Raw genomic sequence first — 25,535 nt, forward strand, 5'->3', positions numbered from 1 at the left:
GGGGGGGAAGTGGGAGGGGCAGGGGTGGGGCTAGGGCAGGATGGGGCGGGGCTAGGGCAGGACAGGGGCGGGGCTCCTCCCGTCCTCTTTTTTGCTTGCTGGATTATGGTAACCCTACTCAGTAGTCCATCACACTTTTTGAAGGCCAGAGGCTCTGGCTAGTTCAGTCAGGGATGCTGCTAGCATTGTGAACATAGGCACAAATTTTCTGCAGCAGCCTGCCCTGAAAATCACCACATTGTCCAAATAAGCGGCCATGTAATCATTATGCGGCCACAAGACCTTGTCTGTTTGGCATTGAAAAGTGACTGCTGCATCGTATAAACCGAAGGGCATGGCTCAGAACTCCAAGACTCCCCATGGTGTGGAGAAAGTGGTTTTCCCCCATGACTCTGGGACAGCTTCTTACCAGCTTGCTGGCAGGACCTTCCTTCTCCAGCCTGCTGGCTTCTCTGGCAGCTCTTTTATTCTCCTAGCTTCTGTGAAACTGTCCATCAGCACTGGCCTGCGGTTCCTGCATTAACACTTGGATGCCAGACCTGTCTGGGGTCTATACACTCCATGATAGGGGTATACAACAACATCAGAGGCAACCAATTTAAAACGGATCAAAGGAAGTATTTTGGTTACAGAGTGCATAATTTGCCCATGGAACTCATTGACATGGCACCGTTCAGGCCAAAAGCTTAGCAGGGTGCAGAAAAGAACTAGACACTTGCCTGGGAACATCCAGTGTTACACGAGATAGGGTTTTTCTCAAAATAGGGATATAAACTCTCATGCTCAGATTAAAGTAAATGACCTAGAAGTGAACATGTCCATAGCCTGCTACCAGTCTTCAAAGCCGTACTTTTAGCTACTGTATAATACATTGTAACTTAATCAGCTTCAAAAGTACCGGTAACACCAACTGGATGTTTCCCAGGTATTAAACACCCTTCTCACTACCCTAGCTAGCATATAGTTGAGGCCTATGATAATCCCAATTCATTTGGAATTGCTATTTCCCAATCAAAAAAAGCAAAATACATTTAATACTGTATTTTCTCCAAGTGCAAAAACCTTGAAAGGAAGCCATCTGCTTATTAAGGGATAGAATTGTGAAGGAAAACAAGCAAATTACAATCATTATCTGAAACTATTCCTAATCCTCTTCCCTTCCAACAGTCTTTTTTTCTCCCCTAGCTCTCCACCTGTGTTCAAAGGAGAATCTGTTTTAAGAACTGCAGAGAAGGGAAATGATTTTGGTTGCTGGGGAGTTTTGTCAGGAGTTTGGTACTAGGATGCTAGACTGTCACAAACTGTTCTTCTTCCTCTGGTGCCCAGATATGTTTGAAATCAGTGGGAATCAGACACCTAAGTTAGGGTTACCATATTTCAATACTGCAAAAAGAGGACACTCCACGGGGCCCTGGCCCCGCCCCAACGCCGCTCCTGGCCCCGCCCCAACGCCGCCACTGGCCCCGCCCCAACTCACCTTCCCCGCCCCGGCCCCGCCCCAACTCCGCCCCTTCCCCAAAGACCCCCCCCCCACACCTCCTCCCTCCCACCCCCCGGCTGCTGCTGCGCTGGGGAAGTTGCTTCGGCCTCCGCTGTGGTGGAGAGCGGCGGGAGCCGGGAAAGTTGGAGCCCGGGGAGGAGGCGGTCCCCTTACCATGCCTCCCTATTTTCCCGGACATATCCGGCTTTTTGGAAATTCCTCCCGGACGGGGATTTGAGGACCAAAAAGCCAGACATGTCCGGGAAAATCCGGACGTATGGTAACCCTACCCCAGAGCCGCCTCCCGCCCGCCCGCCGGACCCCCCCAGGCCTTACCCCAGAGCCGCCTCCTGCCCACCCACCCGCCGGAACCCCCAGGCCTCACCTCAGAGCCGCTTCCTCCCGCCTGCCAGACCCCCCCCCCAGGCCTCACCCCAGAGCTGCCTCCCACCCGCCCGACCCCCCAGACCTCACCCCAGAGCCGCCTCCTGCCTGCCTGCCGGACCCCCCAGGCCTCACCCCAGAGCCGCCTTCCACCCGCCCGCCGGACCCCCCAGGCCTCACCCCAGAGCCACCCGCTCTCCACAGGGCCCATCCTCAGCCTTCTCCTGTCTCAGTGCCCCCTCTCCTGAGAGCCTGCCCTCCGCAGCCCCCCCCACTCTCCACAGCCCCCACCTCAGAGCCCCCCACCCCCTCCCATAGCCCCCACCTTCCATAGCGCCCCCCCACCTTCCACAGCACCCCCACCTCAGTCCTCCCCTTCACCTCCCTCCATAACCCCTACCCTTCATTTCCTCACCTCCTCCCATAGCCCACCCCCTCCACAGCCCCCCACTCTCCACAGCCCCTGCCTCAGAGCCCCTCACCCCCTCCCATAGCCCCCTACCCTCAGAATCCCCCCCACCTCAGAGTCCTCCACCCTTCACCTCCCTCAGGGGAGTCTCCACCCTGCTCCCAGCCAGACCCGGCGAGGCTGCGGCAGCTCAGGCTGCGGGAGGCACTGCAGCGCGGGCCCTTCCCGGGTGGGGGAGCTCGGGCTCCTGGGAGTCGCCGCCGCCGTGCGTCGAGAAACTTTCCCCTGCGCCGGGACCCGCTCCCGGGCAGCGGCTCCGCCGGGGGGTAGGCAGCCCCGGCTGCACGGACCGCTGGCGGGGGGGACTCCTTGCACGGCCAGGACAGAGGGAGGAGACTGAGGCTCTGCCAGAGCCGCAGGGGATGCTCAGAGGAGGGAGAAGCGGCCGCGGGTCCCCCACACCAGCAGCTGGCTGCAGAGACGCCACTGCTCCTAGCCGTGGGGCGCAGGGTTGCAGCAGCACGGGGGGGTTGCAATCCGCAGGCTGAGCGAGCTGACACCCCAAGAGGAGAGGGGGCAGTGGGTAGGGTTATCATACGTCCGTATTTTCCGGACGTTTTTATATATTTAAAAAATCCTCCCGGACGGCAATTAACAACTAAAAAGACGGACATGTCCGGGGAAATACGGACGTATGGTAACCCTACCTAAGTACCTTTGAGGATCTGGGCCATGGGCCCCCAAATTCACACAGTTCCTTCCCTTCAGCTTAACTCCAAGCAGGCACCACCAAATGAAGATATCACAGTCGAGAAGGCAGCCTCAGTCCAACTCAAAGTCCCCTCATTATGACATCAACTTTTGAAACCACCCACTCTGCGATTTTTCAATAAAGGGTTTTCTCAAGGAAGTTATTAAAAACAGAACAGAACACACATATTTTAATAACAATTAGGTGACCCAGGGTTATGGGCTAAGAAGACAAAGCTATAATTATTTAGCAACATTGAGTTTAAATGCCAATGAGTCTTAATGAAGCCAAGCTAATTAACCAATTTCAGCTGAATAACTGATTAATAAAAAAAATCAATGGTCGTATATGACAAAATATTTTTTTCCACAGGTCATTTCCTTGCAGCAATTCTCCTGAGTAGACTCTATTGTATGAAATAAGGTCAGGGGGCTGTGCTAACTAAATATTATTGTAATTAAATATTCAATGGAATGGCTTCTCAATTATTCAAAGCAAGGCTAATGATTTTGTTTATCACCAGTATGTTCTATCATTTAAGACAATCTTTTCCCTCCGTGTTTTATTGCTAAGCTCAAAATTCCTGCTAACTACCATGTTTTCATTATGATGCACTGAGATTTAGCCTCAAGACTCCCATGAATAACGTGTGCAGCAGAACAGACCTTCAAAGCAGTGAGGTGCTATGAGTAGCAGGTCTCTGTAGCACTTCTGAAACCACAGCAGCCGGGCACTGCAGCCAAACACCACAGATGATTGCATATGAGTGATTGCAACACACCAAATATCCTTAGCTCAGGAGAGCGAGCTCTCTGCAAAGTCATTTACTTTCCACCAAACCCATTTGCTAAAGCAGCCCCCTTTCATTCTGCTTTGGACAATTCTTGGTGCAGGCCACATGATCATAACTACTTGGCTGTGAAATTGGCTTAGAGCTTTTCTTTACTCTGCCTTTTGCCTCAGGGATGCAGCCTGGATGGAGAGATTTCCGATGGGCACAGATTTTGAAAGGACTGGTTATCAGGCTCTGATTCCAGTGGCAAGCTTTAGTGTGGAAACATATGCAGGATTATAGGTCACAGCAATGAAGTGCAATCTTGCCACCTGCCACATTATGGGTTTTACAACAAAAGAAATATGGCTGCTGTTAATTCACTTATCCTGAAGAAACATATTCCAGGGAGGTGGAAACTTTCCAACCCAGAAGTGAAAAAATGGACCATATGGTCCACATACTTTCTCGAGTTTTCTTATTAGATTGACAATTTAAAAGCAGGACTAATGGCCAGTTTCCAGATTTTGCACAATTTTCTGATGGCAGCGTTCTTCCACTATTGAAGAACGAGGAGGAAAAGCAGACTCTGCATCATTACAATTCACTAAGCAGCATTACCATAGGAAATTACAAATTAGCTTTTCAGCAAAAGATACAGAGATATTTAGATTAGTTATAGAAAAACTACAGAACCTTTCAACCCATTTATCAAAGTTCTTGCAATTCCCAGTTCCAGGGAAATGAAACAATAATAAGGGCTGGGCACAAAAAGTTAATCTCTATCCAGTGCACTTCAATAATTTAAACTTTAAAAAAAAAAAAAAGCACCAATCCTTTGGCTCTTACTAACACTTGTCCAATTTTTCTCATTATGTGCATCCTTGGAAAACTGATGGTGATGAAAATCATTCGTGGCTGGGAGATATCACCTGTCTGAAGAATGATGGACCTACTGCAATCACTAATATTCTCCTAGTGCTAGGGAATAAAGGAAGGGCTTGTCAGAAGCACCACCTAGTACTGGATGGTATTTGTATCAGACCTGCTCAGATTCTCTCCCCTACATGATCTAAAGAAGCAACTCAGGCAGCTCGCTCTGAAGACGCCTGTATTTTTAGAGTCAAAAGGCCAGAATGTGTAATAACAAGCAGATTAGCATTCCAGCGCCCCCCAGGAGCAGCGCACAGAGAGTCGTACTCTCTAAAATGATTCCCTCCCCGCTTCCTATTTACTCCGAGGAATAGTAATAGGCCACTGGGCTCATACTGCTCCAACCACACACCAGCTCAGCTTCCCATCCACCCAGGATCCATTATCCACCTCTAATCACCCAGACCCCCGGTTTGGGGAGGCTGGACAAGAAATGTTCATAAACAAATCAGGACATTCCTGAATGCAATTCTTACTCAACGTCATTTGGGAATTTCATCCCAATTTTCCCCTTTCTTAATAGCTCACAAAGAGTCACTTGTGAATATTTCATACGTGAATGTCAAAATTCACATGGTGTTAGTTATTTGAATTAGTCCTGCTGCACTGCTTCTGTTTCCAGACTGAGTGACTTCTGTAAATGACTGACACAACAGGACTCCCACATTTCTAACATTACAGGTAAGAATATGCAACTGCAAATTGCTATGCAGCAAATATCCATGCTTACCATTTGCCTTTTGCAAGTATTCATGCACATAGAGCTTGATGGCTCAACTGTTTGCAGAAAGCGAACATGGTCAAATCGATGTGTGTTTTCAAACTCTAATGAATATTCAGGGAAATCTTTTCCCCAATATTTATTCAGCTCTGCTATGCAGTTAAGTGACCAGTAACTCTGTGTGTGTACGTTTAGGGAGATGGAGCATTGCAACATCTTTTTGATGGTATCTGGGAAGCTTGAATATTTTACCCAAAATAAGTAGATCAATAAACTCTTATTGCTTGAGGACCAGATTGTGATTGGCTGTTGCTCAGGTACACAAGGGACAGGGCCGTGATAGGAACTTCCCTACTCTTTATATCCTTGCTCAGGAGACAGGTGCAATGTGGCCGTTTGTCCTCCCAATTTGAACTAGCCAGCTGCAGATGGGAGTGCACACTGCACACGCTCAAGGGTTGTAGCAGCAGTTGTGCTTCCTTTGCACTCACCAGGCCTTAGTTCACATTGCACATGATGCTTCTGCTGTACCGATACAACTCCACGCCACCCCTAATGTGGGGCAGGGCCTCAGAGACATGATAGCACCCTAGATGACTAGGGCTGATTTACCTGTGACTCCAGGTGCATGCCTGATCCCTTCCAGTTGACATACAACTGAACTTCAGATGTACACTTGCACAGGTTATAATGCATTGTTCTGCAGAATGTGGCTAGCTATTTATTCAGAACCATGGACCAGATCCAGTGCAAGACAGAGAGAGAATCAAGGGACTGCGCTGTCATTAGTAAGTCTGTGACTGTCGAAGGCAGAGTTAGAAAATCAGGCAAAGGCCTTTGCTCTGCTCTGTCCTCTCCTGTTTTGTCAGGAGCCAAATGCCAGCACTGGGCTGTATCTGCACCGGCATCATAATGACACGCCTGCCTGGCTCACACACGTCTACTCTCAGCACTTCCAGAGCTTGAGCCTCAGAGCCTTCCTCCTGTTGCAGGATGCTCCCTCCACTGAAATCACAGGGACCACTCTCGTGAGTAACAGGACCAACAGGAGGAAGGGCTACACAATCTAGCCCTGAGGGCTACACAAATGGAATGCAACATGCTCCCAACCTGGCTGGTCCTGGTGTCCATTGCTGCACAGGGTGCAGGACAATGGTGAATGGTCTCACCCTGTTAGTCAGCCCAGCCCAGGCCTAGCTCAAAACCTTCCTCAGCCTCACACAGCTTCTGGCAAACCAAACCCATCAGCTCAGAAACATCCTCCTGTCTCTGCCCCACAGACTCGCCTCCCCACCTGCTCGACCCAGCTAGGCTCAGAAACCCCTGGTACCTTCGCTCAAAATCCCCGCCCCCACCAAAGGCTCAGAGGCACTTTCTGCCCCGCTGAATCCTGCCGCCTCCACAAACACACAGTTGAGAACCCTCTGCTCTGGGCTCAGGCACCCCCAAATAGGTTCAGAAAACTCCCCCCTTAAACCCTACAGCCTCAGAAACTCCCATCAGAGGCTCAGTTCAAAACTCTTCCTCCTCCTGCCTGCCTCGCCAGGCTAAGAAAGACCCCTCCCACCAGCTCAGGAATCCCCTTATCTGCTTCTGGGCATGGAGGAGCCAAAGCTGGGGCAGTAGGGAGAGATTGTGGTTACAGCGAGGCCCATACTCACCTCTGTGGGACTAACCCGAATTAGCGCTGCATGACTCTCGCAGTGGCCACAGTATCTCCTGACTCATTAGAGACCTCCTCAGTAGCAGCAGGTGCTACTTCCACCCATTGGAGCCACCTGGGAGCAACAGCCCCTCCCAGGAGTTTCCCCAGTGATGGCAAGTGGTACTGAAACCTGCAGTAACAGCCATACTGGAGATGCTACAGTATCCATAGTGTGGCTGACAGCTAGGGCTTTATTGATACAGATACAAAACCTGAGGTGTAAGTTCTAACCACTGATTGGCTAGCGGCGAGTAGATGTCCTCTCCACCCCAACATTAAGGAGAGTGTGTCCGAGAGCAAACAGGGCTTGGGCCCCCACACTGGGATTGAGGGAGACATATAAAAGAAGGCACTTAGCTTATCAACCCCTGGGGCAGAGACTGTCTTTTTATTCTGTGTTTGTACAGCACCTAGCACAATGGGGTTCTGATCCATGACTGTGGCTCTGAAGTGCTACAATAATACAAATAAATAATAATAACAATCAGCAATGGGCTGTAATACTTCGGTCTAATTTCAGGTGGTGGGTTTAGCATGCGCGTGCTGGGTGGTGCTGGTGGCCTGCGATGTACAGGAGGTTAGACTGGATGATCTGGTGGTTCCTTCTGGCCTTAAACTCTCTGACTCTCACAATAATACTCTAAATCAGTAACTCCTTTGTATCTTAGTTCCAAGGCCTCTCATCTTGTTTGTGTCTGTCTTTCGGGACACTCCTCAGAGCAGGGACCATGTTTATTTGCACCTTGCACAGTGCCAAGCAAATGACCAGCCCTTAATAGATATTAAGAATGATAGCCAGGTACTAAGCGATTCATTTTCACCAGTTCTCAGTGATCACCGGCGTTTGGTTTTATCTGGAAGGGGCCAGGGCAACGAGAGCACTGTAAGTGATTCAACTTGGAGCCGGCTGCATGGCAGAGGGGAAAATGTATTTTTCAGGCTGCAGATCAACAATACACTCAGCCAGGATTGCTGAGGGAGCGGGAGCTGGACCAGGATCCATCTGCTCTAGACCTGGTGCTAGCCAGTGGTGTCACTCCCTGACTGCACAATTCATGGTGCTGAAGATCTGCATATGAATTCAGTACTCTTTCAGGGACAGCTGTATCAAGGCCATCTCGGCTGCGAGTTGAGTCTTGTTTACGTAGCAGAGGAACAAAAATTCTCCGTTCAGTCTTTTCAGCATTTAATAACAATGTACAGTGTGAGTCACTGGGGTCATCTGTAGCCTGGGAAGAGCCTCGTTCTTATTGTTCCTCTTTAATGCCACAGCATATAGGCCACGGCTATTATACATGAATGGGACTTTGTGCCAGCTATTCTGTAATGTCACAGGTGAGGCGGTCCTGACTCTCTCCCTTCCCCCCAGCCAAACATGGAATATTTGAAACTGCTAAATAACACCAGGTGCCATCATTCCTTCCCCTTTATGTGTCCAGCCCAACCCTCTACACCCTCCCCCTCCCCCCCAGCTTCTCCAATACCCAAGGATGTGAGACTGGAAATGGAAACAATATAAATAGCATGGCTCAGTATACAATAGCAGCTTGACTGTGTTTTTAGATGGGGAATTGTTCAAGATGCCAGCTGTGTTGTTTCCTCCAGCTCTGGATGTGTCGCCTAGAATTTGCAATATGAGTTCCTCTTGGATTGACTACAAAGCCCTTGCAGTGGTGAAGAGATCTGTTTCCCTCTTACTAAGCTGGGGGGCTGCCAAAAATGGGCAACGGAAGGGAGCCCACTGCTAGTTTGGGGTCACACACACACACACGCTAGAAAAGGGGATTCGTAGGAGGAAGAGAGCCATGTGTGAAGGCCCAGGGTTGAAAGGACAGAGAGGAATCGTTGGTTAGAAGGAAGGGGCGTTGACAGAGACTGCCCAGCCCCTTCCTGTGATGTGCTTCTCACTTGCATGAACGCTACTCCAAAAGACATGGGTTCTAATTCTGGCTCTGCCCCTGGTTTACTAGATGAATGTGGATGGTTCTGTGCCTCAGTTTCCCCATCTGTAGAATGGGGATAATGATACTTACGTCCTTTGTAAAGCACTTTGAGATCTACTGATGAAAAGCACTGTGTGAGAGCTAGGTGCTATTACCAACCTACACAGACTATTTAAGGACACCAGAGATTTCAAGCCTGTAACATCAAGGTTTCCTCTGAAACCCTTTACACCCCAGTCTTGGATGTGGGAGCTAGGGACCAATCCTGAGAGGTACAAAGCACCTATTATGAAATGATAAGCACCCTTAACACCCATTGAAGTCCACAGTCGATTAGGGTGTTCAGCACCTGGCAGGATTAGACCTTCATAGCTCCTGACCCTTAGACTTTTTACCCATGTCTCTAGGTGTAAAGTGCCCGGGGGAAGGAGGATTAACAATAATTATAGTGGGGGCCATAACAACTGCTGTTGTAGTCAAAGTTGCACAAGCATTTACGTTCTAAGCCGTGTTTTCGGTCGCTTTACGAAACTTTCGCCCTTAGGGCTGGCACTGTGCAGGCGTGCTCTCTATCCACAGATGGTATTTTGGGAGACTGTGTGCAGAAATGGCTCCGCTCTTATGGCATATCAGGAAAGTTGGGGAAGGGGAATATACAACTTCTCCATTACATAAAATCCTTTCACGCTATCTGTGAATAGCTCTCGATCTGCAACAGAGAAGAGACAGCAAGATGAAATTTGGCAGGGAAAATGCCCTCATTGACAAACTGCCATGTAGTGTGAAAATTGGTTTGGATGTAACCAAGTGTTGATCGTATCTGGTGCAGGCTCAGTTTAAGCGGTATGATTTTTAGCAGTAGGGTAGAGAGCCGATCCAGGCCCCCTTGTGCTAGGCACTGTCAATGCACATAGTAACAAACAGTGCCTGCCCTCTTCTAAAGAGACAAGAGATGAGAGAGGAAACTGAGAGGGGAAGTCACACAGCAGCTCAGCAGCAAATAGAAATAGCAAGCCGGAGATGGGTCTCCTGACGCCTAAACCAGTGACCTCAGTGCTGTAGCATCCTGCTTTTCGGAAAGGTCAGAGAGAAGGAGGATGAGCAGATCCCGCCTGCACGGCTAACTCAGCCGTGTAGTGACAAATGCAGGATGCAAGCAGTGAACAAGGCATGGCTTGGTAGGTGCTCTTGGGCTAGAGCCATGAGGGGGATTCAGGCCCAGTGCTGCAGTGCCTAACTTCAGGTGACGTGCTGCCCAGCAGAATCCATTGCCCCGCGTTAGGCACCCTGGTTACCTGTGCGATGCGCAGGGAGAGTGAGGAGCCTACGAATGGGATTCCCAAAGACAGCTTGCTGAGCCAACAACACTAGCCAACAGGCAATGCCAAGGAGGGGGTGTGGCCTTGACTGTCTCTGGAGGAACATCCCTTCTGCGCGGAGGGGTAGCACAAGACCTATGCAGCCACTCATGTTGCACTTAATCCACCAAAATAGGGCTTCTGTGAGATTTGGGGTGTGCATAGACCTTGGGCTGGCCCAATGCACAGGAGTGAGTGTCACTCTCAGTGCTCAATACAGGATACTCAGGGAGTCTGCAGGAGACAAATCTCTGCTCTCAGACATGCAGTTCGGCAGATGCTGGCTCCTACGGCCTGAGAAAGCTGACATTACTATTGCCCTCTGTGCAAAGAGATGGCCAGACAGGAGAGAAGCCAGGCAGAGCAGGAGGAAGGAACCGGCTGGCCCTGATATCTCCTGCTGGGGAGCAAGATCCCAGAGTTTTTGCTTGTACTTCTCCAGAACTCAGCTACTGTGCTGGGGTGAGGATGGTCGACGGCTTCCGGAGAAGGTCTCAAAGCTTGTCCTGAGCCACAAGAGCCGCCCACTGCTTAATGGTTTTCTCCACAAATTTGCTCCTCTGCTGGGGAGTGGACCCAGAAATTGTGTCTTCTCCCCCAGAGACTAGGCCTGAGAAGGAGAGAGCCTTCCCCCAACAGGTGAACGCTGCTATGGAAGGCTGAGCAGTAGAACACACCTGACTTCGGACCTGAGTTCTCTCAAGGTTCAATTCCTGGCTGAGCCACAGCCTTCCTGTGTGGCCTTAGGCCAGTCACTGAATTGCTGGGCCTCCATTTGTCAAATAGGAATAAGGCTTCTCTACCTCACAGGGTGTGAGGGAATAAAATCCATTAATGAACATGAGGTGCTCAGACACTATGGTGACAAGGGCCACAGAGGTAGACAGCTGGAATTGCAAGAGCTACTTTTTTCCTATGAACAATATTATACTGCTGCTGTCCAATGAGATAGTCAATGTTTGCTTGTACAACAAGGCAGACCAGGTAGTGATGATGCACACACACAGCTGTAAAAGGTAAAAAGAAAACCTGATTTTTAAAAGGGGAGATGTGGGATGGAATCTGCTCATAACCTCAGCCCTTAGTGTTGAACAAAGGAGATGTTGATAATGACAATGATGATGATGATGATGATGTGGGATGGGATAGATAGAAACTACATTGGCAGACACTGAATCCTATGAGAAGACAGTAATAGACAAATCTGATTCTCATCTGACATCTTGGGAACTCCTACAAAATACTGGGTTAAAATGTGTAACACCAGCCCATTTCAATCCTCTATCTAGATACTAAATGTGATTAAATTAAGTTCAACTAACATCAGAGACCAAGAGAAACAGCATTTTCTGAGTGACTGCAGAGTGTGGGAAAAGCTGAGTATTCATGCTCTTTATCATCTTTTTATGTCTGTCTTTTCCCGTCACAAACTGCAAAAATATTAGTACAGCCAGTCGTCCAAAAATAAAAATAATTGGTTCAACAAAACCATAAAATAAAAATCAAGTGGCTATATGAAACGTACCAAAGAGACATTCAACCACCAGTAGTAAGGCTAGCCTTCTATATGCCATAAGAGTACTTACCAGTATTTTATTGAAGATAAACAGAATTGTTTGCAGTGCAAATTATTGTTTTACACCATCAGTAATTGAAAGGGCTTCAGATATACAAGGGAATATAGCAGGGGAGGCAGTATAGACTGTGAGTTACAGTAAGTCCTGTGTACACACTGTTATTATAAAAGGTATAGACCTAAGCCCTACCGTTTGATAAGAAAATGAGGAAAGCAATATTCATTCTGCATGTGACTGAGAAATCAATGTGATATTTACATGACCTTCCATGTTCAGATATAAGTACACTCACAGACATACCCCAGTAAAGGGCAGAACACTTTATCTTCCTGCTCTGTAGATGCTATAAATGCTGTCCGATGGAATTTTGGGTGGTGGACTCGCGGCTGGCATTCTCAAAGGAATCTAAGAGAGTTCAGCACTCAACTCTCAGTTCAGTGGAATCTGGGCAACTCTCCCCCCGTTAGATTCAATTGGAAACCACTGGGCCAGCCCTACTGTGGCAAACGATATTTTGAGAGGCAGCGTGATCTAGTGGATAGCTCACTGTTTGTGATTCAGGGAGAGCTGGGTTCTATTTCTGACACAAACTTCCTGCGTGACCTTGGATAAGTCGCTTCATCTCTCTGTGTCTCAGTTCCCCACCTGTAACACAGGGATAAAAATCCTCCCTTTGTCTGTCTTGTCTATTTAGATGGTAAGTTCTTTGGGGCAGGAACTAGCTGGCTGGAGCCTACATGGGTCTATCCTAGCAGCACAGGAACAGATGTTTCTACCCTGAGCTAGCAGAGTCTATGGGAGAACAACCTCCTAGACAGCTAAAGGAACCAGTGTTCTGCATCTTTAATCTAGTAAGTAAAACTCTTACACTAAGCGAATTTATAAGACATATAAGCTCCATAAAACGGTGTTTTCTTTATATGACCATACCAGGGGACATTCTTTTTAACTTCAAATCCGGTTCAATCAATTGCTATGTTATACTTCAGAAATTCTCCATCCCAAATTTTCTTTTAAACCTGAAATCTCTCCCAGGGTATTACTTTACTATCAAAGTAATTTCCTCAGTAGAGTAGAAATAATAATGTTCTTCTTCGACAGGTTTGGTTAAGAGGGGATTATGATTAAAGTTGTCAAGAGTCTAACAGGGACCGCACGGTGCAGGGAGTCATAAAGAAGCACTTTGAACTAATTTTAAAGCCCCATTACTCTGGAACCCAGACAGAAGCAGCAGCAGGTGAAAAGTGCTTATAGGAAGGTAACACTTCTTCACACGGAGCTCAGTGAATTGTGACTTGCCTCATGCTCAGAAAAGGAGCCATTTTGATACCATTTCCAAAAAAGGACTAGTCAGGTACCATACGATGAATGAAGCAGCCTTTTCTAGTCCTGGAGCCCCCTTTGTTTGTATCACAGAGCTGCTGCAGCACTGCTAAACATTATTCATTAGGAGCAGCACTGCATTGCCCAAGGACACCAATGGAGAATGGAAAGCTATTGTGTTGTATCCTCACACTAAGAGGCAGTCTCTGCCCTGAGCTGCTTACAGGCTAAGTGGACCCGGCAGACAAAGGTATGGGGGATCAGAGACTAGCAACACAGCAGAGCTGGGATTAGAACAAAGGTCTCCTGACTCCCAGCCTGTGCCCGATCCACTACAGCAGTGGTTTTCAACCTGTGGTGCATGGACCCTGTGGGTCTGCACACTATGTCTAAGATGTCCAAAGGGATCTGCCCCCGCCCCCATTCGAAATATTTTAGGGGTCCATAAATGAAAAAAGGTTGAAAACCACTGCAGTAGACAACACTCCGGATGCATCACCTTAATGGAACACAACTAAGAAACGCAGCCTGCTGCAGTCCCTGGTGAGTATCTGAACTGCATTTATCCATGTCACATTAGCACAGGGTGAGACATCACTGAAGCCCCCCACCAACCCTATCGTTGAGGGTTTAAGTGGTAGCTAGGCCTTGTGCTGGCCCCCATAAGGACAGTTTTGCGTGATTGATGGAGCTTGCTGCAGGCTATAACCCAGAGGGGAAGAATGCCTTGGTCTGGATGGAGAAGTGAGTGATCCCAGGGAGGGTGCATGCTTGGACTGGCTGCTTTTCTCACCTTCCCTGGGTCAATCTATTTCCCCTTCTGTTTCAATTCTCATCTCTCCTTCTAAGAGTTTCCTTGTAAAAAACAGTCCCCCATGGAGTCCAGGATTTAACATTCTGGTTTTGTCCCTGACTTGGACTGGGCTGTAACCATGAAACCCAACCAGAGTAAGGGGCTCTGCAGAGGGGAGGAATCTGTGCTAGCCCTGTGGCTTTTGCAGCTTACTTCCCCTTCTATAGTGCACAGATTGGCACATGCCCTGCCTCTGCCCACCCACTCTCTGCCCACCTCCTCTGGGTAGGAGGCAGCAGCCTGACAGCTGTTGCTTTCCCCTCCTGCGCAGTCTCTGGTGATGCAGGTAGCTCAACCCAGGGTGTCAGGAAGCTCCTTCCACCCCCTTACTCCCCTGCACGTGCACGCAGCAGGGCTCACAAGCCAGCCCCTTGTGCATGACTCTGCCAACAGAACATGTGCGCCTAGAGTTGATTTAGGGCAAGATAATGAAGCCCCAGGATGACAAAAGGAATCACTATATTGCAACACAGGGACAGAGGTAAACTCTTGCTGCTGATCACAATCAACCTTCCTCTGAAAGAAAACACCCCAGCCAATGAATCCATGTTTATAAACACAAAGACAGCCTTGCCCTAATACAAGTGACTTCCACTGACTCTAAAAAAGAACCATTTGGGAGCTTAATTCTGTTAAAAATCAATAGCAGACGATGAGTCTGACAACGCCCCTCACTAAGCCGCAGCATTGTCTCTTCTGACTATAGATACATTTCCCAGAGGCCTTAAAGGACTCCCCATCTGCCCCACTGCCACCTCCAGAGATGGCTGGGAAGGGGCTGAATGCAGCAAAGGAGGCAGGGTACCACAGACAGTAGCCTCATTCTCTGCACATCCCTGATCCATCCCCAGAGCAGCTCCATCCCGTGCACTAAATTAAGCAGGGATCCAGTGGAAAAAATTGTACAGGATCATGGAATTTAAGGCTATATCATAATACCTACACAATATATATATATATATAGGCTGGGTTTATATGAAGGATAAATGAGGCATTGGCTTACTGTGTGATTTCTTATATAGTTCTGCAATGAGAAGGCTGATTTGTAGAGTGCTTTGTGTGTTTACCTAGTCATATATCTACACAAAGAGAGAGAGGTACATTCTGTACTCAGAGTCTAAGTGCTATCCTCCCCAAAATTACATGATGTATTTTTCATACACAGCAGAGTTTGAATCTCTGCTGTAGGTGAAAAATTCAACCAGTAACCAGCATATATCACAGACAGTACCACTCATGTGGTCATGATTGTCAGCACACACATAAACGATTTTACAAGTTGACTTCATATTTGAAGGTTGTCATGAATCTAAACACATACAAATAACGTCATTTTTTTCTTAGGGCAACCCTTAGTAGGTTGGCACTAATTGACATAATTAACATGAGTAGTTCCATTGACTTCAGTCCCTCATGTCAATTGGGAGCATGCCAACAGTCATAAGAGTAGCTCAGTCTACCCCAGAGTAATTCATATATTATAAAGGGGGGAAATGGAGAGAGACTAAATTTAAAAAGTACAATAAATGGCATCAACAAAATACATGATGGCCAGAGGTCTACAAAACTGTTGTTGGCATGACCTGTACGTTTATGTCCCTGCCACACATGGCAGCCCAAAGGAATGCTCATAAAATATGCATAGCCCATGTCTATAAGCTATACACTGTGTCCTGACACCATCACATATCGGTGTTCTCTACACACATAGGCCAGCATTGAATTTTATGGTCTTAGAGTTAAAAGCAAAGTGTGTCCAAAAATCAAGGCTGAGATCATCATCTTTGCCCTGTCAAGGCCACTTTGACAACTCAACGGGCAATCATTTTTCCCTAAGAACTACTCTATTGTCCTAAGTGTGTTACAGCGTCAGTTCAGTGTGAACATGTGCAGTAAGCATGTTAGAGAGACATTCACATGTCAGCTCACAGGTTCTGTGGCTGAGCCTTAGCGCCCACCGCAATAATCCACACATATAGCAAGAAAACGCCACAAATTTCAGCCCATGGAATTTCCTCATCATCATTTGGCTGAGCTGGGTGACTTTGAGATGGATATTTGTTTCGGGATGGACTTTGTTTCAGTTTTCACCAAGAAGGTTGGTGGCGATTGGACGTCTAACATCGTGAATGCCAGTGAAAATGAGGTAGGATCAGAGTCTAAAATAGGGAAAGAACAAGTCAAAAATTACTTAGACAAGTTAGATGTCTTCAAATCACCAGGGCCTGAAGAAATGCATCCTAGAATACTCAAGAAGCTGACCTAGGAGATATCTGAGCCATTAGCGATTATCCTTGAAAAGTCGTGGAAGACAGGAGACATTCCAGAAGACTGGAAAAGGGCAAATATAGTGCCCATCTATAAAAAGGTAAATAAGGACAACCCGGGGAATTACAGACCAGTCAGCTTAACTTCTGTACCCGGAAAGATAATGGAGCAAATAATTAAGCAATCAATTTGCAAACACCTAGAAGATAATAAGGTGATAAATAACAGTCAGCATGGATTTGTCAAGAACAAATTGTGTCAAACCAACCTGCTAGTTTTCTTTGACAGGGTAACAAGCCTTGTGGATGGGGGGAAGCAGTAGATGTGGTATATCTTGACTTTAGTAAGACTTTTGATACTGTCTCTCATGACCGTCTCATAAACAAACTAGGGAAATACAACCTAGATGGAGCTACTATACGGTGGGTGCATAACTGGTTGGAAAATCGTTCCCAGAGAGTAGTTATCAGTGGTTCACAGTCATGCTGGAAGGGCATAACAAGTGGGGTCCTGCAGGGATCGGTTCTGGGTCCGGTTCTGTTCAATGTCTTCATCAATGATTTAGATAATGGCATAGAGAGTACACGTATAAAGTTTGCGGACGATACCAAGCTGGGAGGGGTGGCAAGTGCTTTGGAGGATAGGATTAAAATTCAAAATGATCTGGACAAACTGGAGAAATGGAGAAGTAAATAGGATGAAATTCAATAAGGACAAATGCAAAGAACTCCACTTAAGAAGAAACAATCAGTTGCACACATATAAAATGGGAAATGACTGCCTAGGAAGGAGTACTGCGGAAAGGGGTCTGCGGTCATAGTGGATCACATGCTAAATATGAGTCAACAGTGTAATACTGTTGGGAAAAAAGTGAACATCCTTCTGGGATGCATTAGCAGGAGTGTTGTAAGCAAGACACGAGAAGTAATTCTTCCGTTCTACTCTGCACTGATTAGGCCTCAACTAGAGTATTGTGTCCAGTTCTGGGCGCCACCTTTCAGGAAAGATGTGGACAAATTGGAGAAAGTCCAGAGAAGAGGAACAAAAATGATTAAAGGTCTAGAAAACATGACCTATGAGGGAAGATTGAAAAAATTGGGTTTGTTTAGTCTGGAGAAGAGAAAACTGAGAGGGGACATGATAACAGTTTTCAAGTACATAAAAGGTTGTTACAAGGAGGAGGAAGAAAAATTGTTCTTAACCTCTGAGGACAGGACAAGAAGCAATGGGCTTAAATTGCAGCAAGGGTGGTTTAGGTTGGACATTAGGAAAAACTTCCTAACTGTCAGAGTGGTTAAGCACTGGAATAAATTGCCTAGGGAGGTTGTGGAATCTCCCTCATTGGGGATTTTTAAGAGCAGGTTTATGTATCACTGTTGTAGCCTATTTGCTAGGTAAGATATAGGTATAGCTTAAGGCCCTAATGCAAAGCCTACAGGCCTCAGGCTTGTAAAATATTTAGCTTAGCTAAACAAGTCCTCAGGCCCAAAGAAAGATTTGACATAAGCAACTAACCAGTAAGTGATGCTATATCACAAGACATTAGAAGATAAAATGCTGCATGAGGGAAGGAAGTTAAAACTGCTGATATTTAGCAAATGTATGCTGCAATGTACCAGTTAAAGCCAGTTAGAGTATTTCGGTGATTTTGCAGACGTAGGGTGTCAGCAATGTGCTAACCACAAGTTGTCATGGTGATTGAGTGATGTAAATGTTAATGAGTATAAGGGAAACTATTGAGTTGGCCTATGAAAAACAGGGCACCCCAAAGTCGTAGGGCGAAGCAATACAAATAAGGAAAAGCAGTTAAACGGATGCAACCCCTATTGAATATGCATTAGGCAAAGTGGCATCAGTGTCACACATTATGGAAGTTGTATACGGGCCTGGCTACCTTGGGAGATGCCAGGATGATGGCCACTGGTGATGCTGAGCCTGAGGAGGAGGAGAATGACTAACACTGCAGGTCCTTTGGGAAGGGATGGTGTGAGTATCAGGTTGCTCCTGTATTATCTCTCTCTACCTTGCTGGGCTGAAGTGTTTGTAGCTTTGCTAACTGTGTTAATAAAACCATTACAAATCCAGAAGGTTCTTCCTAAGTGTGCGTGTTACAACCAGGCATGTTGGGGCTCCCAGCTGATAATACTAGACCTGATCTTGGGACGAGAACCTACCAAAGGTCACTGTTAATTGGCAATTCTTAAGTGATCAATATAATTAATATGCAATCACTAGATCAACACTGTGGGCCAGGGTTTGTATGCACTTGTGACCACAGCCCTCCAGGAACTAAGAACATTGCGGGGTGATTAGACAAATTCACTCAGGTTGTAACACCCCCAGAGAGGCACAGCCTTTGGAGAGGCTCGCCTAGGCTGGTTCACACTCTGAATTCTCCGGAGACCAACAGGCAAAGACAGGACTTTTGGATAAGTGGCCTGAGTTTAAACTGACTCAGGGTCTTCTTTCTGATCTAGCAAATGGGCAGGCCCTTCTGTCCCAGGGTAACCCCACTGCTTCCTGGGAAAGGCTGGAAGGACTTTGGCATATTGAGGCCCCATAAGACTAATGGGTGACCTCTGGTAAGCTTTAAGCAGGCATGTAGTTTCTTTTGTTGTTTTAATAGGTTTTATCTGTAATGCTTTTACCTTAAGAATCAATGTATTTGCTTAGAAAGAGCTGTGCACTGACATATAACTGCTGGCAATTGCACTGTTCATAGCCGATGAAAGGTAAGCCAAGTGCAGATGCTGACCTGTTTAGGTAGCATGGCTTGCTGAGAATAACAGTATAGGCAGGGAATGGGGCAGCCTGGAAATATCCTGCTCAGGAGGGAGAGAGACATGGGTCTCCACCCAAGGGAGGTGACAGCTCTGCAGGGAGCCTAGAGCGGGTGCCCTTGCTGGTCCACAGCAGGGGAATACAGATGCAGTTGCCCTGAATGGGACATACTTACCCCACTCCACACTCATGGAAGAGAAATTAAGTTCATCCCCATAATCCTGTAGATCTCCTGAGAGCCATACAGATCCTGGCATCCCAACGTGGTGGCCCAGGGCTTCCCAACTGCCCCGGTTTCTTATCTCACCCAGGGCAGCCAGCTGCTGAGGGCACCCTCCCACTGACTGCCCCCAAATCTCCCTGGGTACCTTCAGGAAAAGGCAGGTGTTATTGCTGTTTCTCTCAGCAGTAACTTCCAGGCAGACTCCCGGATTAGAAATCTGCCTGATCACAAGGGTGGAAGCCAACGAACCTGGCTATTGCATACTGCGAGAGCCCCTACCACATGCCATGTACCCAGAGTCTTGCCCATCTTGTGCTATTTGTTAAGCTTGAGTTGATGAGAGCAGTGAGATTGTATGGGACCGGAGCATAAGCAGTTTGGCCTAGCAGCACAGCCGGGCTGGGATTACCAAGCCACAGACAGTCAGGAGGCAGCAGTCAGCACACAGGGATCACAGCAATTGCTGGAGCCAAGATCAACAGGCAAGAGCCAGGGTCAGATTCAGGCCAGGGTCAGAGACTAGAGACCAGCAGCAGTTACCAGGCTGCAGTCAGGAGCCGGAGCCAGACTGGAGTCAGAGACACGAGACCAGCCAGCAAAGTGATATGTGAAATCACAGCAGGCCAGAAGTCTGCATGGCTGCCCAGACAATTTCCTGGGCCACTGTCTAGGGTTAAATACTGAGCATGGGGCAATCAGAAGGCCACCGGGTGCTGTCAGTCTGGACCTGTTGGGTGGTACATCCTGCGGTGCCTATTCTCCAGCATGCTCCTTGGAGGTGACTTTATGCAGGCTCCCGGTGGTGATGTGAGAACATTAATTGCCTAAAGCTCTGCAGACCTGGGTTCTAGTTCCATGGAGTCTTCTAGGGGTTATGATGGAGGTAGAGCTGGAGCTTTAAAAATACATCCACTCTCCTCTAACGCCAGTTGCCTATCCTATGGTTAGATGTTGCACTAGGAGGCAATGAGCTCTGCTATATGATGCCAGCTGGCTGTGCTGTTAGGATTACAGCATTGCTACTTGCTTCAATAGTCTATTTTAGCAGAAAACACATGTATTGTTGGTACATTGACTTGTATTTCTGCCTTATTACATTGTTTTTCAGTGAACAGTGGGTTGTATGTGCCCCATCAGCCTGCTTCGCAATGTCTGTAGTGCTCGTATCTATTTCTCTTTGGGGTTTACGCTAAAATATTTGGACTCTGTTCTTCCTTGACTGAGATGTCAGAAGATGAATCATCTCACAGGCCAGTGAAAATGGCAGCACAATGCCCTTTAAAGCACATGGATGATATCTTATTGCATGATGTGATTCTGTGGGCACAAGATGAGCCTTCAGCCTCTGTAGCTGCTGTCCTGATTTTGGCAGAGTACAGTGGCAGTCACAGCATGTTATTTTACATGTCCCATAGAGCACAGTGTGAGTGATCTCCCCATGGATCACAATGTGAATCTATACAGTATATACAGAAAGTGGGATTCCACGGTCAAAGCAGCAGAGCACAATAAGATGTGCGTCAGCTCCCAGGACAGCACAATAAAAATCATACTGTGCCATATAGAAGAAAGCCACATATACAGTGATCTGAACAGGACATGCAGCAGCTGTCCCTTAACCTAGCCTGTCAACAGAAATCATAGTTGTTGCCCAAACTGACTCTAAGGGAGAGTATATCTACCATAACACTACAGACTAAGGGACCCAACCTGCAGAAATTGGGCCACAGATTTCCATATGAGTAGGATCTGTCTCTAGCGTCTTGCATATTAATTACAACATCCCAAAAGAAAGGGAGCAGTGAGTTTGCCAGCTCCTTTCTGACACTTCAGTAAACACAAAAATTCCTTAAGAAAGGCTACAGAAATGAAATCTCATTCACCAAGGCAGAAAGCCCCCCAGTATGGAACCAGCAGGGATACAGAAGACAAGCGAAACATTAAAAGAGTCGATTAGCAGGGAGGCACCACAGTTTGGTTTGAGAAGGTATCATTCCTGACTATTTTCTCCATGGGATGGAATAGCAGACACTCATCTGCCAGGAACTCAGACTCCTATCACTGGAATATTGTATAAGCATTAGAGCTCTGTTTTTTTACCAATAACATTCAATTTTATATCATAGTCCTTTGACAGCCACGTCCCAATCAAATGTACAGTCATTCTACAATACACCCTCCACTTACAACACGTGTCCCAGCCATTACCATTAATGCAATGCCTTTGCTTTGGATTGCTTTCTCTTTGGTTACAGAGGAATTAGGCTGGTAAGCAGAGCTGTTTGCCCAGAGGTTATCTCCTAAACTCCAGAGAACTTCCAGAGTAAAACAAGAAGCAGTCAAAGAGGCAGATGGGAGAACAATAAGCCTCACAGACCACAGATACAAACAGTTCACCCAGGAGAGCGAGATTTGACGTCTTATTGATTCACTTTTCTGATCATTACACACTCGTACCAAATCAAATAACCAAACCACAAGGCTGGGGTCACTTTTACCTATGGTTAGATGCCCATATGTAGAGTATGAGGGGGAAGGATAGGCTGGAGGGGTGTGGGAATAAGTGAATGATTGTACTGCCTGGAGAGCGGGTTGCTTTAATATTCTGCTGAATAAGTTGTATTTTTTAACCCTTGTCAGTCAGCTTTTGGCACACAGACTGCTCTGGCCAGGGCTTTCCTGAGGCTTACTGGTGACATTCATTAGCTCATTTTGCCACATTTCAAAATGCAATTTCAGGAGCAGATACATCTATACCATATGTACCTTCAAACCATACAGACCATCATTGTCAGGGGCTGTTTTATACAAAGGGGGAAAGAAATGGAACACACAAATAAGGTAACAAAGGATCACCAGGGTTGGAAGGGAAATAACAGAATAACAGAATATTTAGTAAATTGAAGAATGATTTCTAACATTTTTCCCCAAACATTTTCCTTCTCTCTCTTAATTCCCTAAACAAGTATCCAAGACTGATTTTTGTCAAAACCTGTTCTCATCCAGAAAATTATTTTTCCTCCTAAGGCTTAAACAAAAATAATGGAAGTCCAGTAAAATAAATAAGATACATGTCATCTTGAGGGGTGCCACGTTACAGATGTACTTTGCCCCACTACAGCACACACCAAATTCAAAAGAGCAATCCAGAGAGTGGAAGGCTAGAGACAAATAAATTAAACAGTTCCTGGGCTGCAGAATATATACAAATATGTTTTGTTTTCCCCAAAATGCAGAATTTTTGGGGGGGGGGACTCTTCATTGCGTGATTGCTTAGAATCGGTTTTGTTGATATGAATAACTACAGGTTAACTTTTTTTGTTTTAACTTTTTAAATCAGTGTATTTCTGCAACCTTCCAATTTCAAGAAGGAAGAATTCAGCAGCTTTCAACCAGCTCCCCCTCTGCTTTCTAAAGGCAACATATGCCTCGCTAGCATCTAACAAATTTTAATAAAGAACCCCTGCAAAGACCACCAGCTGGGAGAAGAGTGGAATGACAAAAAATCACCTTTTGGGGGAAAAAAATCTTTCTGCACTAATCTTTTCCCTGAGCTACAATCTGGATAAAGCAGAGATTCAAAGGAGGATTCCTGCAGTCATCAACAAAAAGAAGAGGGATTTTGACTGTTACTACATCACCTAAAGAAGATATCACAAAAAGCAAGAATAACGGTACTGTTCTGGTTTAAAAAAGATGACATTTCAATTTTTTTTTTTAAGTTTCTCCACCCTGTTGCACATAAGAGCCAACTAAGCAGGTTTTAGGTTCTGTTTAGTATTATTAACCAACGATCATTTCAGACTTATAAATCAGATTTGTTATTCACTATCTAAGCCGCAACTATTGCAATTGTTTCCCTTTCTTTGCTGGATCACAAACATGACTGTTTTAAAATTAGAATAGATGGGCTACGAGAATACTGAAGCTGCAATCCTGACTCCAAATGCAAATGACCAAGAGCCCACAGTTGATTCCAAAAATGGATTGTACCCAAAAGTTGTTCATGAAGCTACTCCCACTTCATTTTGTTTGGTGAAATGAACATTCTCCTTTGTGTTAGTGGGAAAGTTTCTTTTCCTTCACTGAATTCTCTTGAGCCTCCTTGCTTTGCAAAAGAAACTCAGACCCGCCAGACAGCAGGAAACAGAAAGCCAGGTTTTGATTTAAGGCATGTTTCATTCATTGGAAAAGGCTGTGGCACATTTTTTTCCCAGGGACATGGGAAGGAGGAGGAGCAGAAGGAAAGATATAGGGACTCCAACTCTGAATGATACAGCTGATATAATGGATAGTATAGTTATAGTATAGATGATATTCAATGCAGAGGGCACTGGAATTATAGCTAGACTAAACGTTAGTATAGAGACCATATGGATATAGATAGCTAAAGCTAAATGCACCCCACCTAGTCCCTTTACTCTCCTTAGCACTACGGGTTTTCTTACTAAGGGACAGAGCTAGCAAAAAAGGTCTTTAGCTAGAATATGATTTTTCAAGCAGCCTGCAGGCTTGGTTATCTATATGCAGACAAATTACACCTCCTTTGCTAGAGAATGTAGACCTTAAAATACAGAAGCCTCTCATCTCCAGACCATGGGTAAGAAGCAGCAAATTGCCTGGCTGCTCCTAGTATAATCTGCCCTTCAGTATGTAATGCATGCCCTTTCGCAAAACACCCCTGCTCGGTCTCCCCCCAGGGGTAAACCCGCAGCCCTGGGCATCAGCTAAACCCAGGCTGCTCCTGCTGCCTCCAGCGACAAGCACAGACACACATATGCACATGCACAAAGAGCAGCGATTGCCTGCCGTGAAGCCGGGATCTCTGCTAGCTATTGCCCCCCGCTCTGCTCAGCCCAAGGGATCCAGCCGCAGGAGGAAGGCGAGAGAGAGACCCGGAAAGTGAGAGAGACAAACAGGGCAAGAGAGCGACAGGGGTATAGGAAGGAGCGAGGGGCAGAGTTATTGCAACGGCAAATCAAAGATCCTGTCTGAACACAATCTCCTGGACCAACCCTGGGCTCCAAGATCCCCCCATCTTCCTTGGAATCACTGACCGCTGCTTCAGCCCCAAGCTGCCAGTTTGTAGTATGTTAAACAAGCCCTGCAATGCAGCTCAGCATCTTCCCTGGCCAAGGAGGGAATGGGGGTTAGCCTAGGGCAAACCGCTAGTCCATCTGCCTCGTTGGCTGGGAGAGGGAGGGGGCGGAAGAAGTCCTTCCCATTCCGAGAGCCAGATCATGGGAAATCCACTTGGTTGGCTCTGCTCCGGGCACGAGTGAAAAAAGTATCGCAGATTCCTTACATGTCGCATGTGGCAACCCCTTACCCCTGCCAGCCCTTCACCAGACCAGCTGCCTTTTGCACAAGGGGAGGGAGAAACAACATGCATTTTAAAACGTCTCACAGAGCAACCCAGGTACAAAAGTTTTTTCCCCCCATTATTGTTTGTATTTTACCTTCCACTGCTGCAATTGCAGATGCCAAGCAGAAAACCACTACAAAATCCAGTGCCATGGTAGACCCAAACATGTTTCAGAAGAAATAAGAGTTATAAAAAAATAGTTCCTTGTTTGGCAAGATTGGTTTCCCTTCTTGTTGCTTTTTGTTATATATGTATCTCCTTTAGTATTCCACTTTGGATACCCCAGTGCTGTATGTGTATGTGTGTGTGTAGGTATGTGTGAATGTGTGTGTCTGTGTGCGTGCATGAGTGTGTGTGTGTGTGTATATGTGGTGTGTGTGTGTGAGAGAGAGAGAGTATATATTTTAGTGTCACATTGCAAGCAATAGTAAAGTGTACAGTGAGAACAAAATCAGCCACTGAGGCTGGAGAGAGGGGGAGGGAAAGGGTTCTCCCCCCCCCCCCCCCATCAACTCTCTTCCCACCCCCAACACCTCCTGTCCAATCAAGGAATCAACCCTACAAAAATCCCCCATCCAATCAGCGCAGAGCACCTCCTTACGCTGGTATTGTTAGTTTAAGAAAAACTTTTGCAGCGAGGCATGGGGAGAGAATGAGGGGGAGAGAGCCATAAGGAAGTGAAAGAGCTC

At 46.7% G+C, this 25,535-nt stretch overlaps 1 protein-coding gene across 4 annotated transcripts in view; it reads right to left on the minus strand.

The window, feature by feature from the left end:
* Positions 1 to 25,264, minus strand: part of EPHB1 (EPH receptor B1) — a 364,143-nt gene extending 338,879 nt beyond the window's left edge. For all 4 annotated transcript variants that reach the window (XR_003370240.2, XR_003370241.2, XR_003370239.2 and 1 more), the window contains exon 1: positions 24,941 to 25,264. Coding sequence is in view for 1 of the 4 variants with exons in the window: in XM_026660778.2 (XP_026516563.1) it covers positions 24,941 to 25,013 (73 nt within the window). In the remaining 3 variants the exon portion in view is untranslated. The remainder of the gene's footprint in view (positions 1 to 24,940) is intronic.
* Between the last annotated feature and the right edge of the window lie 271 nt (positions 25,265 to 25,535).

This window comes from Terrapene carolina, unplaced genomic scaffold (genome assembly GCF_002925995.2).
Source record: "Terrapene carolina triunguis isolate 2854851 unplaced genomic scaffold, T_m_triunguis-2.0 Scaffold837, whole genome shotgun sequence".
In the NCBI taxonomy this organism is placed as follows: Eukaryota; Metazoa; Chordata; order Testudines; family Emydidae; genus Terrapene; species Terrapene triunguis.